The 17384-nt window shown below is 45.2% G+C and overlaps 1 protein-coding gene across 1 annotated transcript in view; it reads right to left on the bottom strand.

Moving 5' to 3' along the window:
* Positions 1-5808: 5808 nt before the first annotated feature.
* XKR6 (XK related 6) overlaps positions 5809-17384 on the bottom strand; it is a 207129-nt gene continuing 195553 nt past the window's right edge. The window contains exon 3 of the mRNA XM_054197416.1: positions 5809-8589. Within this exon, the coding sequence (XP_054053391.1) occupies positions 7625-8589 (965 nt within the window). The 3' untranslated portion in view covers positions 5809-7624. The remainder of the gene's footprint in view (positions 8590-17384) is intronic.

Below are 17384 nucleotides of genomic sequence, written 5' to 3'. Positions count from 1 at the left end.
AGGCTTTCAATCACATTTTTTTTTCCCCCCTTCCGAATTATCTGACCAGTGGAGATATTTGAAGCAACAAACTGGATCCCTTCCCTCGTTCTAAAGAAAGTTATTTCGGGTTTCCCCCGCGTGTCTGGGGGTTCAACCAGGGATGAATCCACCTTGATAGACACATAATTAACAGTCAAAACTCCCACTGACGGCAAGGGAAGTTTTGCCTGCAGGAGGATGGTGAAGGCAGGCCTGGTCTAGTTTCTCTGGATGTGGCACAGATTTTTCTCCAGGAAAGCGGGTACTTCGAGAAGAGTCGCGCGTGAGCAGCGTTGGGTCTAGTTTATCCTTTCACAACCCACCTTCGCCCTTCGCGTAAGGAAATAGTTAAAAAAAAAGCTACTGTACAACCAAGTAAACTGCAATTATTGTGCTGTCTTAGGCAGTCAAGAAACTTAAAAGGCAAAAACGGAAAAAAAAAGATTTTCCACCTGTTTATCAGTTGAGACACTAGTTTTCCCATGCCTAAAGAGTCCTCAGCAAACAGTATACCAGCCTCCCAAATAAGGTCCAGGCTATTCCAAAACAGCGTGAGCAAATTTTTCACTGTATTCAGATGGAAGCTGATGACTGAAAGATTAGTGCACATTAACCGTGGCTGATGAGAGCAACTTTTAAAGGAATTCAAGTATTCATCAGTAATCTGTTCGGTTCAGAAATACTTTTGTGATCTTTAGTTTCAAGTTTCCAGAAACAGAAAGGAAAAGGGAAAGGTCACCTGTTGTGTAAGAAAATAATATTGCAAACAGTGCTATTACATTTGACCAGGAAAGCAAGGCTAGTCAGTTGGCGCACAACGATTTTCTCCATTCCTTGCTTTTGGGGAGAGAAAAGACTTAAGATCGCTTCCTCGACACACACACGCACCAGCAGGTTTTCCTTCTGCGTGTTGGAACAAACCCCTTTTCTGCTCATTCCCGATAACAGCACAAACCCAGCAAGAATGAAATTTTTTACGGCGCACTTCCAGCACGTCTCACAACGCATTTACTTAAGCCTCACAACACCCCTGTGAGGTAGGTAAATATTATTATACCCATGTACAGATGGGTAAACTGTAGGCACAGAAAGGTTAAATCACTTGCCCAAGGTTACACAGCAACTTCGTGGCAGAGCTGGGGGTCGAAACCCAGGAGTACTGTCACCCAGAAATCTGCAATGAGTTTTAGACCATGGCCACTTTCTACGCTCGCTGTAAAAGACCATCGGACAAACACAGCAGTGCACAAATGCAAATAACTCCACGTATTACAAAGTGCCTGGTTTTCAAAGAGTTGCCTCGCTGCATGTGTCCCAGAGGTGGGGGGGCGGGAAGTATACTTTATGTTCGCAAATAATTTTTAATTTTTGTCTGCTTGCAATGCTTTGTTTTATTGTGTTTTTTTTTGTTTTGTTTTTTTTTTTGTTGGTTTTTTTTTTTTTAGTTTTTTAATATACAACAGGAAACGATAGTCCACATTATTTTATCAACAACATCACTTTCCAGTTGGGTCATGTGTACGTCTGAACATGCATTAAGGTCCAGATGGTTTATGCAGATTTACTTTAATTGTCACCAATTGCTTCCCTCCTCATCAGCGAAGAGCCAATGGAACATATGCAGCTCTCTGTCACCTCATTTTCTCCTTTTTCTCATTATCCTACTGTCTGAGCTTCAGGTAAGGAACAAGGTTGAACACAGGCAATATCTAGCACAGCAGGAAGGCTCCTACCTTTCTTCACATCACACCTCGACAGAAAAGTCACCGCACCGTTATTCCCATGTTCAAACGCAACAGAACAATGAAGCGATTCTGAACGTGCTCATGGAGAAATAAGTGGATTGCAACAATCTCTAGCGGTACCCAAAGGTCTGGAAATGCGTTCTGCACACAGTGAAAGGTTTGCCCACGTCTATTTGGGATAGCCTCCAATCTTCTCGTTCAAACCAGGCTGAGATCCTCTGCACCAGAATACACCTGAGCTCCAAGGAAAAATAAAAACAGCAATCATAACCCTGTGAAACTACCATCCCCAAAGGCCCAGGGCTTTAGACCACTGCCAAAATAACAACATGCAAGCTTCAGCAAGCAAAGGGTACACAACGGAGTTCACGTCATCCCTACCATCTAACGTCAGCTATCTCAGCTTCTATGGGGATCAGTATAGACCTTATTTTGCCGTGGTTATTTGGGTTTTTGTTTTCTGGGTTTTGTGTTATTTTTTTTTTTTGCATGACCACATTCGATCTGAACAGAATCCAGAGAAAAGCTAACCCAGTGAAAGAAGAAAAGACCCTAGAAAAGCCTGTCTCTGCAATTTTCCGCTGACTCCGGCAGCTTCCAAATCGTCTCTTGCCCAAGCTGCCCAGCAAGCAGGCACTAAAAGGTTTTGCAAATGCACAGTAGTAAGTTTTCCTTTTCAAAGCACCTCTGAGCTTCAATGAAATCACGCTGGACGAACCTCAGACCACATTTTCTTCAGGAGGTTTAGTCATGCTGCAGGTATGTGGGTGACAGGTGTGTCATGCATTTCTGTGCAGGGACGAGGAGTAGGGATAAATTGTGAAGTGAATCTTGAGCGTACAAAAATATATCTGAAGAGCAGGGGATGATTGCTCTCTGAAAGTCAATAGCAAGGCTCCCCTCGTGAGCAGCATCAGCCAGGTTTTAGCAGACCACTGACTAAAGCTTGAAATTAATTTTGTCCTGCTTCATCTAGTCAGTTTTAAATAAAAATACATGCAAATGACTACTGACTTTTGGCAGGTGCAGAGAAGGATGAAGCAGACAATTAGCTCCAATCCCAAACACTGAAAATATATATATTTCTACTCGAAATCGGTGGCTCACTTGCACTTTCCGCTGGTAATTATACAACATCGGCTCCTCTTCTGCAGTTCAGGTTGGATCTGCTGCGCATGAAAAATGTCTTGTGTGGGTGGCAAAACATGACAAGGGCATGGGCAGGGACCTTGAAATTCCTGTATTTCCATTGTTGATTTGGTCTGGTCTGAATCATTCCTGTCTCCAAATTAGCTGCCTACGGACGTATAACGCTATGACACTAAGCATGCCAGCCATCTGACATGGATGGAGGGCTAGATGGATGGTTTGACACCAGCATGATAAAAGTGGCGCTGCTTGCAAAATAATCTCAGCAAAAAGAACAAAGTGAACTGAAAAAATACTTTGTCCATTGAGTTGGGTGGAAAATACAAAAATAAGAGATCAGAGCTGATGTCATCCACCAAGTCCTGAGTCCTGGTCTGCGGCATACAGTTACATCTTTTTTAGTAAATTAAGCACTGCCAGCATCCATTCTGGCTATGAAGCCAACTGACAAGTGCTGGCCACACCTACACTACTAAACCCTTTCATCCCTGATACGGAGCAGCTGCATCCAAACTGCTGATTGGAGATGGTCTCTGGCCAGTGTCAACGCCTGTGCAAGCTGTGCCCAAGCCCAGGGCTCGTTGGAGTTGGTCAAAACCATGCCAGGGAAGGTTTGAACAATATAACAGTGGGGATGGTGGAGCCCTTGTGCCCTGGCTTTGCCCTGGTGTGGCATAGTTGGCTGGTTTAGATGATCCCAGGGTGAATCCAGCAGCACAAATGTGCCAGAGACGTTGCCCACTGATCTTGTGATGTGAATACGTATGGACTCAGCCTTCTCCATGACAGTTTGAAAAAAGCTTCATGCAGTATCCTTTGGCAAGAAGGTGGAACATGGCATACCTAAGCTACCAGGGAGAAACTGAGGTGTTAAAAACCAAGTGAAACCAAAACAAGTCACTGACCATCCTGCCAAATTGCACACCAAAAATCAAAGAGATCCTGGGCAAAAAAAAACACAGGAGGCAAGGACTAGACTCTTAGCACTGGGATTAGTACCAATAAAAAGCTGGGGGTAGTTTTCCTCCCCGAGCTTTTGGCTTGGCAAAAGGCGCTGTTTGGCAACAAAATCACAGATAACCCCAAGAGGAAATGGTCACCACACCAAACTGTCCACCATGAACTCGTTGGGTGTAGTGGTAGAGCACGTGTTTTACGTTAAGGCTGTAATGAAGTCCTTCAAAGAGAAATAGTTCTTCAGAGTTGACACAGGCTCTCACTGGAAATCTTCTGCTAAATTAAGATGCCAGTGGATATCATTCAAAGAAAGGACTAATAGCGGAGGCAGAAAGTTTATGCACCTAAGCGTAATGAAACAGTCTGAACACTCAGTGGAGGCACCTGCCTTCATTGTTATCCATACTACGAGCCACGAAGGAGGACTTTGGAGCAGGGGTGTGTCAAGCCCTTAGTCAAGCTGGTTTGGTTGTGAGAAATTAGCACTGCATTGAGAGGTAAGGTCACTTCTAGAGTGTTTTGCCCCTCCGCTCCCGTAACGGGATGGAGAGGACGGCTGTTGGTGTGGCGGTCTGGAGCAAGGGTCCCGTTCCTGAGGGAAGGCAGGCTGCAGATGCTCATGAGAGGCAACACTGAAGGGTCTCCTCCTTGACTCCCGATGAGTGTGCCTCGGCTCATTGACTCATTTCACTGTCCTGGTGCAAAGCGGCAGGGTCCAGCTGTCCAGTGGGGCCTGGGAGTGGGATCACATCTCCAAATCAGACCTCAAGGTTGACAAGTTTGGAGAGGGGGACCTTCTCTTGGTGCTTTTTGGAAATGAGGATGCTATCTCCTGGAGGAAGGATCCCGAGGAACAGAAGGGCTGTTTGTCATCCATTCCTTTCTCATGCTTATGCCAATGAAATGCAGATGTGTAGAGGAGAGATCTCCACGGAAGGACCAATGAGAGTCTTTACACAGGGCATGAGTCTCAGGGAACTGGATCAGAGCAAATCTACACTAGTATTAAAGGTAAGTCAAAGAAAGTCCAGGGAAGAGAAATGCAGGCTTGTTGCTAGAAGATGGGCACCTCTGTGTTTTTATGACTCGATAGGTGGGGACAGCAAGTTCACTTCACAAATTACCTCTTTTTACGGAGACAGAGGGAAGAAACAGGGTGAAATGTTAGTAGGACATTTGAGAAGGGACTGGCCATGGGACACAGACAATGGATGAGGGAAATGAAAGCTTTTCACAAATATATATGTGTGAATATATATATATATTTATGCGCACAGTAAACAAGGGACTGGGGATTTAGATAGGGAATGACAAGACAAAATCCCTCCCTTTGCATGAAAATGTGACCGCCTTATTGGTTATAATCAGAGCCCAGAAACATTTGCCTGAAATGGAGTTTGACTGGGAATTACAGTACCAGTGACAATTTGGCTTCTTATAAACTTTGCCGTGTGTCTATAGTTTGGCGTGCATGAGTCCTGCCCTCCTTAAAAGGGACAGACACCAGTTAGAAGTTTCCTTTACAAAACAAAATGAAACAACTGAAGAAACCCCAACATTTTCTCAGAACACTGCAAAGGATCACTGATTGAAAAAAATGTTTCTCTTCAGGTATATTCAGGCGAAGAAAGCATTCAGCTTCTTTAAACTGTTATATAAAATTGGTACTAGTTTCTTTAAATACTATTATAATTAAAAAAACCAACCGATTCCTCAAATTAAAAAAAATAAATCATAATCATAATTAAAAAATATCCCCCCCATGCTGATCTTCTTTTCAGAATAGGTCAGCATGGGAGTTTTGCACCCTAGACAGTTACAGTATTTCTGGAATAAAAAATTGCAATTGCACACAGAAAATACTACAGCATTCACTTAAAAATATCTCATGTTGTTGTTGTTGGTTTTTCCCCTCCCAATTAGAGGGATGGTGGGATTGAAAAGATGCCCTGAAACAGGAATAACCCTTTAAAGGAGCAATACTCTCGAAAAGGAAAAGGGTGTTAGATAGACGCAAACCCGTGATTTAACTCGAAACAAGAGATTCCAGCACAGAAACAGAATTCAAGAGATGTGAATGTTCAGACACCGAGCGGGTTATTTGGAAATGTCAAGACAACCACACAACCCTCGGCAGGTGACCGTCTAGGCTTTGCCATCATCGGAGGTGGCAGCATCTCCTTGCGGTGAGAAGGCTAAGCTAAACCACGATGCTCTGGCTAACGCTCTTGAATTTCCTCTGGTGGTGTTTCTCGCCATGTACTTACAGTAGAGGGTGACACGAGACAGTTTTTATCAGCAGTTCCCCACACGTACCGAGTTGAAGAATTCTCAGCTAAATCACAACAACAACATCAACAAAAATACAAAGCACCAAATCATCTCAAGACGTGAGTCAGTTTACAGGTTATTACCGTTTGAAGAAGTTTGTTGGTTGTTTTGTTGTTGTTTGTTTGTTTGTTTGTTTTTTATCCCGATTTTCATGTTTTGTTTTCCTTCAAAACAAAACAAAACAAAACAAAAATCAAAACCCCCAAACCCCGAAATGGAACGAAGGATGCTTTACAATCACTTTAAGGCTCGCACTGAGTGAGACATGACAGGTCTTACACGAGATTACAAATAATACATGTATGCCTTTCACAGCCTTAAAATGATACAGTAGGTCAAATTATTTTGCCAGTCACTGATCAAGTATTGTGCCTTTAAATTGACTCGCTTTTTGCTACTATGCTGAGTTTTATTATTACTGAAAGAGTTATTAGATATGTGTAGATGTACTTTAGTATAATGTTTTTGGTATATAATTTCAATGCTTGCAGATTTCGCATTTTCCAGAAATCAAGGTGGCAGGCCTTATTCTGGGCTCAGACGGTTGTTATTTACTCCACTGAGGACAGTGGCTCTTTAGCGTGTGCGATTGTTCGAAACAAGATCAGATACTGTATTACCGTATTAATCTGGTGCAAACCGGCCATTGCGCGCGGCCCATTTGCACGAGGGAAGCGGTTACACGGGGGGAGCGCGTTTATAACACGGCTCGGTCAAGGCTCGCGGGCTTGGCCAAACGGCGTTATAAATGCATTGCCAAATTGAGTTACAGACCTGATTTTGTCTTTCAACTGTTGGAAAAATCAAACTCCATCGGGGGTGTCTTGGCTTTGCTTTCTTAATCTTTAGACATTTTGGGTTTTTTCTGCTAAATCCAATAGGAGCAACAAGATTGTTTTTCATACATTTCTCTCTTTTTGTTGTTGTTGTTCGTTTTTTTCTTTTTTTTTTTTTTTTTTCATTTTAAGGTTTGTATTTCAGTTGGTTGTTTTTTTCCTGGCATATAATCATCAAAGAGTTTTGCATGAGAAAGGTGACAGTACTTAATGAAACTCAGCACCTAAGGGCATAAGGCAGTTGTAGGTTTGTTTGTTTGTTTTTTTTATTTTTCAATCAGCACCAATCCCATAAATAATGTTCTACACTTGGTGTACGGTATAAAACTGATGTGGAGATGCCTCCTTCTCCACCTGTGAATCCTAGGTGTGGAAGTTGAAATACTGTTTCTTGTGTGTAAAAAACAAAAGAAAAGTTTTTCTTTTTGTTTTTACTTACAAAACATAGAGAATATCTTTTTTTTTTTTTTTATACATACAGCAACCAGAAAGAAAGCTTATCTGAAGGTTTGTGTTTGTTTCATGATCTGTGTTTACCGTAAACAAAAATAAGGTCCCCTCTTTTACTTTTGCTTTAAGGAGCTTTTAAAGTGAAGATTCATATTGTAGCAACTCATATAAGAGAGGTCCATCTCTATACCTAATACCTACAGCTGTGGGGGTGACATACTGGAGGATGTTGATAGTTCTTCTTAACCTCCTGTCTACAAAATGAGCATCCCATGCAGGGTATCTTTTTCTCGGGATGTCAATCTTAATGAGAGGCCCCTCTGGGGGGTAGGGTCGCCCAGATGGAGTAGATGGTACCATTGCTCTCACCTGGAAAACGGGCAAGCAAGTGTCAGCTGTGAGTTCCTCCTGTTGCTCCGTGACCGCTCTGGTGGGCGTAGCCTGGGCCCCCCGGTACCCAGGGGTTTGGGGTGCCATGGGCTCAACATCGGGGGGCAAAGGAATGCCCCAGAGCAGCTCGGCGCAACAGGAGCTGGCAAGGATCTTAGCTCTTGGCCCCGTGGGATGCAGCACACCATAATATAACAGCATCAAAGCTATCCCAGCAGCAAAGCTAAGAAAGACACAACACAGTGCTGGCACGGCATATGAGTCAGTAGTGTCAGGATCTCTGTAAAAATACCAAAGGAGCGTCAAGGCAGCGTTCTCCGTCAGGACTACCGTGTAATACGCAAACATTCTGTATCGAGTCCGCCCTTCCTTGACATTAAACCAGCAGAAAATGTACACAATCCCTACCACCATGTTGAAGAGGATCTCCTCCCACTTAGACATGCAGAAATCTGTCCCACCATGGATGATCCAGAAAGCCATGGCACACCAATGGACCACTACAAAGATCCCAAAGTAGAGCTGGAAGATGGAAGCAAAGAGAGCAAAAGAAATAACTCGGGATGAGATGGTGAAGAGGCGCCAGAAGACATGGATGAGGGCCCCTCTGTAGCTCATACTCTTCTTGTCGTCCCTAGAGTCCCGAAGAAGCTTGTGATAGGAGGCTAGCACCCAAGCCAGGGACATCAGGGAGGCCACAGAGGACACACCTGCCGGAAGACACACAGATCCACTGAGTTAGACAGGAGGTTTGGTTGAAAACATCATCTGCTCACTACATTATTGCATCTGGGGCACGCTCAGTAGCTTAAGGGTTCAACTCATGTCAGGTTGTCCTTACAGTCTAGAGGAGAAAAATACAGAAATAACAGTGTGTGAATTGGAAACGATGCTGTATTCAGGAGTTCTCTGACACGGCACATTATGCTTATCTTCATGAGCCGTTGGCCCTGCCACCCCACCCCAGCCCTTCTCTCCTTGGAAGGAACAGCCTCTGTCCTCATCCTTATTAGATCCACGTTTGAGAACTTGAAATCCAGCTCCCATCTAAACACTGCAGCCCGAGTATGAAGGTTACTTTCTGTAGAAAGGGGTCTGTCTTGGAGTGCACCGCCGTAAGAGCAGGGCATCTATATTCCTTGTAACTGCACGGATCTTTTTTATTCTAAAGTACTTTCATACAAGCAACATTCACATTGACTTGTGCTTGATTCTGCCATAATCAGGAATCTCTGATTGCGTTGGCCTTTGGCAATTGGTCAATTTTTTGTCACCCTGTGGTCCCATGCAGATCAATATATAAATACAGGGAACATCAAGACTCGTCAGTACCCTCAAATGGTCCCAAAACAAAGAATCTGATCCCTCCAGCAACTCCCCTGCCCTGGTTCCAGGATGGACTGAAGATCTATATGGCAGGGAGCTTATCTCCAGCCTCGTCTCCTGGATGGACCACAGATCCAAGTGGCAGTCGTGTCTCCAGCCCCATCTCCAGCCCTGTCTCATTCTGTTCCTGGAGGGACTCCCTGGAGGGACCTTGGACCTGGTCCATCCCCTTGCCTTGTCTAGGACTGCTGAGGGAGCCGTTACCAGCGCGCAGCTCTACCCAGTGCACTCAGACCCTGTGGTACTGCTCCCATCAGTGAGGGCACTGCCGGCCCTGGGGTCACCCTTGGTTCCCAACTCAACCCCCTGCACCCTAGCATGAGGCAGGCACCCCATGATATTCCAAAGGGCCCTCATCTTATTCCCCATCACAACCAACACTTAAACTATTTCTTTCCTCCAGCGGATAAAATAGTGCCCCATCACAAGGGTAGGGTAAATCAAACAACTCATTGAGCCAAGCATCATAATAAAAATTAATTTACAGATTCCTGGGAAAAAGCCACTGGCATCTCATTCCTTTGCTCCCACTGCTCCCACTGCTGCTCACTGGACAACTGCTCTGCAGGTGAGGGAAGAGGTGATGGACTAAGATCCGTGTTTGGGAAGCTAAGTAATTTGGTAGCTATACTTTGATTGGGCCTTTGCCAAAGATTTCTCTGGGAGCATCACCCATACAATCTAAAGGACAAGGGCTAATGGTTTCAAGCAAAACAAACAATAACAAACGTCCCTCCATCTGTGATGTGTAACATACTGGAAAACAAGCCCAGGTCTGTTTTGCTTTTACTACTTTAAGAAAACTCAAGGAGCAGCTTGTGGCAGCTGCTATGGGTTAAAAAGCTAAAAAGTCTGAAAACCCTACATTTCTTCTTCTTTTGTTTCCTTCTCACTTTTCCCTGTGCCCACAAGGACCTGGCTCCCATGGGGATGGAAGGAAGATCCAGTGGCTCTTCAGACCTCACTCTAGAGACTTTATCTTCTTTTTGAGGATCCCACCCCACAGTGCGGTGGGGTTAGAATTCCCCCTTTCCAGCCTAGCTATGTCTGGAGAAGGTGGCCAGGAAGGATGTCAGACCTCCACCTCTGGCCCTTGTTGATATTCTCCCAGCCTGCAGGTCCACCAAAACTATGCCTTTCCACCAGCTCTCAAGTCTCCCTCTGAATACCTTGCCTTGGGCTCAAATGTGCATTAGCATTTCAGACTGAATTTTGAAAAACTAAAACCTACAAACAAGTAAGACCAATGGCCTTATCAAAGTGGGAACCTTTAGGCCACCATCCTTAAGAAAACCACATTTTTCCCCAAGTTCCCCAAGTCCTCAATAAGAAACACTTGCATACAGGACTTGGGGACTCTAATGGATGGACATTTCTGAAAGTGAACAGCCTCAGCCGCAAACAGATGTAGATTAGGTTTATTTTTAACCCATTGGATGTGTTACATTCTTGGTAGACATTACAGCTTTGGAAGGCTGACCAATGCCACACAATTCTTAAGGTTAGTGGTGCTATTGTCTTATTTTAGGGCTGTTATAGTAGAAACTTGTACGGCATTAGAAGTACCTATATACTGAAATTCAAGCAGCGCCAACCCACAAGAGACAGATGTGTCACACCAGCTTGGGCACCTCAATACAACAGAGATATCGAGGTGCTGGAGCGAGGGCAGAGGAGGGCAACGAAGCTGGTGAAGGGCCTGGAGAATAAATCTGATGAGGAGCCATTGAAGGAGCTGGGACTGTTGAGTTTGAGGAAGAGGAGGCTGAGGGGAGACCTCACTGGTCTCTACAACTACTTGAAAGGACACTGTAGAGAGGTTGGTGCTGGTCTCTTCTCACAGGTAATTAGTGATAGAACAAGAGGGAATGGGTTCAAGCTGCAGCAGGGTAGGTTTAGGCTGGACATTAGGAAAAAATTCTTCCCAGAAAGAGTGGTGAGACACTGGAATAGGCTGCCCAGGCAGGTGGTGGAGTCACCATCCCCGAATGTATTTAAGGGTCGTTTAGATGTGGTGTTAGGGGATATGGTGTAAGGGAGAACTTTGTAGAGTGGGGTTAATGGTTGGGCTCAAAGATCCCAAGGGTCTTTTCCAACCTAAATGATTCTATGATTCTAAAAAAATGTTTCTGTTGGGTTCATTTATTATAGAATAGAGAGAGGGATAAAATATAACAGAAACAAAACCCCAGTATACACATAAAGACTTTTCCCACCATAACGTTTTCAGTGCAGAAGCCTACACTAATCACAGTCTTTGCCGTAAATTGCACAGCGCTGGCTGAGGGTATGTGTGTTGAGTCACTCCCATTGCACGGTACCATGCCTGCTGATAGTCATCTGAACGTCTCCTCGAGTCAACAGAGAGAGGCAGACACCCCCAGAAAGTGATTCACCCTGTCCTAAGATCCATGTGTGGGACAAGGGGGGGGTTGACTCATGCTCCCAAAGTGCCTGTCCCCATCCCTTGACAGGGGAGTGCGGGGACTTGCGAACACCAGCAGTCAGGCGGGATGAGTCCTACCCTTACAAAACAGTTTGTTGTCTCCTCATTTGCACTGAGATCCGAGGAGGTGGGGGGGGGATGAAGTATCTCTAGACATTTTGACATATTCCCACTGTTGTTTAAAAATTCAGGGCTCTGTGGTGAATGCACATTTTGGCATCCTAGCGATGAGCAGGATCTGAACCTGGGTGCCAGGGGAGTGCGATCAGTAGGTGGACATCAGCAGAAGCCACAGAGCAATATGAAGATTTTTGCAGCACTTCTTACCGTGTTGCCACAGAAATTATTCCCTGGCTATTTCATACAGACTTAAATGACAAAGTACACCTTGGCTTTTGTCATCTTGACCATGAGTTTCTGATTCCCATCTTTCTCTGTTATTTCTTGATGTGAAATCTTGATACAATGTACAACTCTCACAGACCGTGGGATAAATTCTTCCCTTCTTTTCCACTTCTCCAGGCCTTATAGCTAAGCACCTATAGAGATGTCTCCAATTATAACTTGAACAAAAAGTCCTGATAAGTTGGATCACATGGGAAGTATTTTTTTTTAATTTTGATTTTGACTTTTGCACATGGTGACTGACGCACCTTCATCTAGCGTGAGTGGGTTTCAACTCCCTCCCAAGGTTTGTTCATCAAAGGGCTGGGGTTGGTTTAAAACTGAAGTCACTTCAATAAACCCACTCCCACTCCTCCCACTCTGTGCTTAGTCTTGGGAGTGGAAAACACCCACCATGCACTGACACATCTGTGTGGGCACTCTCAAGCCAGCAGGACATCATCTACCATGGGGCTGGATGCCCTGTGGCTTCACCTGTGGGATCTGTATCCTGCCTGCCTGTAACAAGTCAGAGTGGCATTGAACGGGGTTATCTTCAAACTCTCTGTACCAGGCTCTACAACAGCCCTTGAACTCCTCCTGTCACCTGCAATGAGTGACTCACAGGCCATAGTCAGCACCATTGAGGAGTCAAGCCCATGTGTCTTGAATGACACATCACAAGAATTAGTTCCCCAGGTCCTTTTAGTAATATGTCCTGAAGTCCTTATGGTGAGACATCTCCTAATATGTGTTCGGCATGGTGAGGCAGAGCTCTATAATGTCCCTATTTGGCGGAAGAAGCACTAAGATTTGAAGTATTTATCCAAGCTCTCACATAAAATCCATGCTATAGCAGGGAATAGACCTCCTTCACAACACAGTGCACCTTGCCAAGGCATTTCAGACAGGGTTCAGCTCCTACTGTAGAGATTCACCTTGGGGGTGTCCACAGGTGAGCGATGTCTCTTACTTTCCTCAATGGAGAATTAAGACTTAGTGCAACTATCACAGATGGGAATCCAACAACATTTGAGATGCTCTAGGATATCCCAGACCTCCATGTGGAGCTGGCAGATGTGACAAGTTTGCATACAGAAGACAAGAACATTTTTAAGCTGGGAGCTGGAGTGAGGCAGGGTATTCAGGGCATCTCAAATGACACTAGGCAAAAGTCAACAAAATTGTTTCCTCGGCCGTCATGGCCAGCACAGACAGGCAGTACGAAGGTTGTCGTTGAGACCCTGTGGTTGTATTGCCTACATCTACACTGAATACAAGGGAAGCTTGGACACCCCCATCACATGGAGGCACCTCCATTGAAGACACCTTTCTTTAGGTGTCTGAATCTGGAGCTGAACTCGCCCATCATCTTGAACTGCCTTGATGACGGCTTCTTGCCTTAGTAATTCTGCCTTTCTCAGGGAAGCTAATGAACAGTCCTCAGCGGTAAACACACGTGGCAGGGGGACTAAACAACAGTAAATGGTGAAGAAAAATGAGAAAGCAGTGGGAAATAAGGCAGGTTAAACTTTCTGAGAAATGTGTCAGACCAAGGAATAGAGTCTCTGGGATGGGGAAATAAGAGCCATTGCTTGGGATCAAGAAAACATGAGTGGACTAGAGTAAATGCAGGTAACGGTTTGATACCTGAGGAGAGGAGCATGGACCACTCTGAGTTCAAGGGAAGCTCCTGGAGCCTTGCTGAAGCTCGCAGGGGCAGGCTCAGTTCCAGCCTGTTTCAGTTTTCATCCTCTAGTTCCTACCGATGGCCCATCATCAGAAAAAGAAAAGACCATCTCAGAAATATAATGAGGGTCTTTGAAAAATCCACATCCCCAAGAGAGACTCAAAACAATGACTCCCCTTAAATCGCCATTGCTGGTTTTAAAGCCCATATATGTGCAGGAATAAAAACAGCGCATGGAAAGCCATCCCAGTCTATGTGACCCATTCACGCTGCGCAATTACATACGGTTTTACAACAAGTCTAATAAAAGCTGCAGACAAATCACACACGCACACAAAAACGAATATTTAAAATGAACAATATATCCATTTTTCCCTTGCTTACAGTGCTGTTCGGCTGAGGAGAGAGGTTTTTCACTAGGGGTATGTACAGTCTTCATCACAAATCCAGCTGCAGGTTATTGGCTGTAAGTAATTTGAATGCATTCAGCGTAGCATATTCCCTAAGTATTTACTGTGGTGCCTGTCCCTTTAAAGCTGAAAGCGATGCCTAAATGGTGCTCTATTTCTTTTTTGACATTAATTCTCCTGAAGACTCTACTAAAACAAAACAGGAAGATACCAACATTTCTCCCGGGTGAGCCGGACAGGAAATATTCAGTGCGACACGAAACCTTCCATCAACCCCTGTGCGAAGGCAGCGCTTGCTTAATGCCAAGCGCCACGTCTCGGTTCCTCCCCATCACTCGCTGGCTGCTCAGGTCTCTGTGCGGTGAACCCTGTTATCGTGTTTTCCCCTTTGGGTGGCACGTTCCTCCCTGAAGCTCGAATCGAGGAACAGGTTTTCATTTTGATGCACAGGGAGTGAAAATGCATTTGTATACAAAAGAGATCGAGACAGATTCTGCTGATGTAATAGCATTGCCTGAAAGTTGCTCCCCCTTACTTTTTAATCTCTTTATTTATTTGCACCAGAGTAAAAGGGATCAGAATCAGACCCCAGCTCTGATTTTCATTTGTTTCTGCTGGAGTTTGATGCTTGATCTTTCTTTTTTTTTTTTTTTTTTTTTCCCCCTTTAGGAGGAGGGAATGACTTTTTCTTCTTTCCTTCATTCTCCCTCTATGTTTTCCACTTTGAACGTGGAAGAATATGGATCATTACCAGTATATAAATAATAATGGGCTGCATATACTGTTTTGCCTCAAAAGACTTCAGGACACTTCCTTAACTGGTTTGTGCAGTGTGCCACCAGTCCATTATGGCAGATGAGTGCTATTCCACTTATGGTGGACATCACTCATAAGCCTGCCACAGGAATGGCTCGCCCACATCTATGTGACACCTCTGTACTGTACTCAGAGCTGGAGTGACCAGGGATGAAAAACCAGAGCCTGGCACCAGGAAGAGGTGTCGCACCGGTGGATTCGGGGACCAATCTCCAAGTAGATCTGGACAACAAGAAGAGGGTCTTCTACTACAGAATCTCACCGACATTTCCTGACACGAGGCTTGCTTTGAGTTTCTATACAGGTCAGTCCATGTCCAAGCTAACACAAGGAGGGCTCTTCCACAGCAGACCAGAGGAACATCCATGTTCCCAACCTTTTATTTTGAGAGTGAGAAAGTCCATAGCAAGGCAACTTCAGAATACTTTGCTCACATGGAGAGTTGCCCTCCCACCCTTTGCCAGTTAAAGGATGGCTCATGTCCCGAAATGTGAATGCTTCCTAAACCCTTTTCTTTTTGCTCAATTAAGACGTCCTCACTGACCCCAGAAACATTGCATCTCTTTTTAATTCCCCTCCAGCCTTTGCCTCAGCACTGCCTTGAGGAACTGAGGTCCACAGGTTCACTATGGATTGTGTTTCAAAAGGACTTGCTTTTCTCCCCTTTCATCCTGCTGCCTTTCAGTTCTCCCAAATGCCCCTTTGTCTCTACTGCTAGAAGAGGTGACCGGCCACATTCGTCTGATCTGTGCTCTCATTATCTCGGCTGCTTCTGTCATGTCTCCTCCTATTCATCTCCTCTGTGAACTCGGGAGCTGCCAAACTGGCTCAGGCCCTGGGGCCATCCAGTCCTGTATCTTCTCCTGGATGCAAAGCCAGCGACTGATCCTTCTGCGGGAGGCACAAGCACCCTAGGCCAAGCAGAAATGGGATAATCTGCCCTCTGTTTTGGATTGTCCTTGAATACCCTCAGTGAAGAGTCAAATCTCCTGTTGGAAATGTTTGCTATCACCCACCATGTAAGGACTGGCAAAGCTTCCCCCCCATTTTAAAAAGCTCTTATTGAAGATATTCCGTGCATCCTGTGCCTCAGCGTTTATTCGACCCAAGGAGAGCTGTCTGAGGCATGGGATGAGTTGCCCTCTGGAAATGCCTCGCTGCCTCTCCGTTGACTCTACCTGGAGTGTGGATGATCGAACTGAAATGACCAAACAAGAAGAAGTGAGTAAGATGAAAAGTACCCTAGGTAGCAGTGGTTTGGCATCCACCAAATCCCCACAAGAGCTCAGAGGAGAGCTCTGAGTTCCAGCAAGGAAAGGAGAGCAGAAAGGAGGGCTCTGGAACAGAGCCCTGGCACAGGCTGCCCAGAGAGGTGGGGGAGTCTCCGTCTCTGGAGACATTCAAACCCGCCTGGCACCCGTTCCTGTGCCACCTGCTCTGGGTGACCCTGCTCTGGCCGGGGGTTGGACGGGATGATCTCCAGAGGTCCCTTCCAACCCTACGATTCTGTGATTCTGTGGCTGGGGAAACCATTTCCTGGGTTCAAGATGAGCAGAATAGCTACCATCAGCTTCTGCAGAGCAGAAGTTGACAGACCCAATGTAACGTGGGCAAATTCAAGTGACGCAACACCATGATTTTATACCACTGAAGGCCAAGCAGGCAAAACAACCCCCCAACACCCACCTGATGAGAGAAGGGTGCCATGATCAGTCAGAGGACATATTCAAGTTGCATTTCCCTGAACAGCCAGTCAGATTATCACCATCCTCAAGGAAGTGGTATCAGAAAGACAATATCCCCTGCTACATCAAGAAGAAGAAGGCTGATCTCAACAGGCATGTAGGTACACAGTTCTTATAGCCGTGTAAGGCCATTATTTGCTTTCCATAACAGCCTTGACCCTTTCATAGGATGCTGACCGCAGGTATCTCAGATTTTACCTACTTCTGTAGGCAAAAAAGCTGCTGACATCCAATCCACAGCTGAAACATTTCTGGCAGCACTTAGGTGAAGCTGAAATCTCAGTCCTTACATATGCACAGATCTTCAAACCAGCCTCTTCGCACCTAGCTAACTGGGATCTTTGATCTCGTACAGTGGCTGCCACCAGATAATGGCTCATAAAAAAACAGCAGAGAGGAGAAGAGCACATGGGAACTCAAGACTTGAGAGAACCTGGGTCACTGTGGTGACATCTAAACCAGCAAATGAGAAACAGAGCCACAGCTATTCGTTGACCTTGGGCCCAGGTGGCAGACTCCAAAACAGAGTAGTTGTATCCTATCTGCCTTTTTGGAAGGGTTCCTGGCCTATGTGAACTCATTATCCCTTGCTTGGGAAAGCTTTGGTAAAGGGCTAGCTGGCCAAAAC

Source organism: Rissa tridactyla, chromosome 3 (assembly GCF_028500815.1).
Source record: "Rissa tridactyla isolate bRisTri1 chromosome 3, bRisTri1.patW.cur.20221130, whole genome shotgun sequence".
Lineage (NCBI taxonomy): Eukaryota > Metazoa > Chordata > Aves > Charadriiformes > Laridae > Rissa > Rissa tridactyla.
This window is presented reverse-complemented; position numbering and strand designations above follow the sequence as displayed.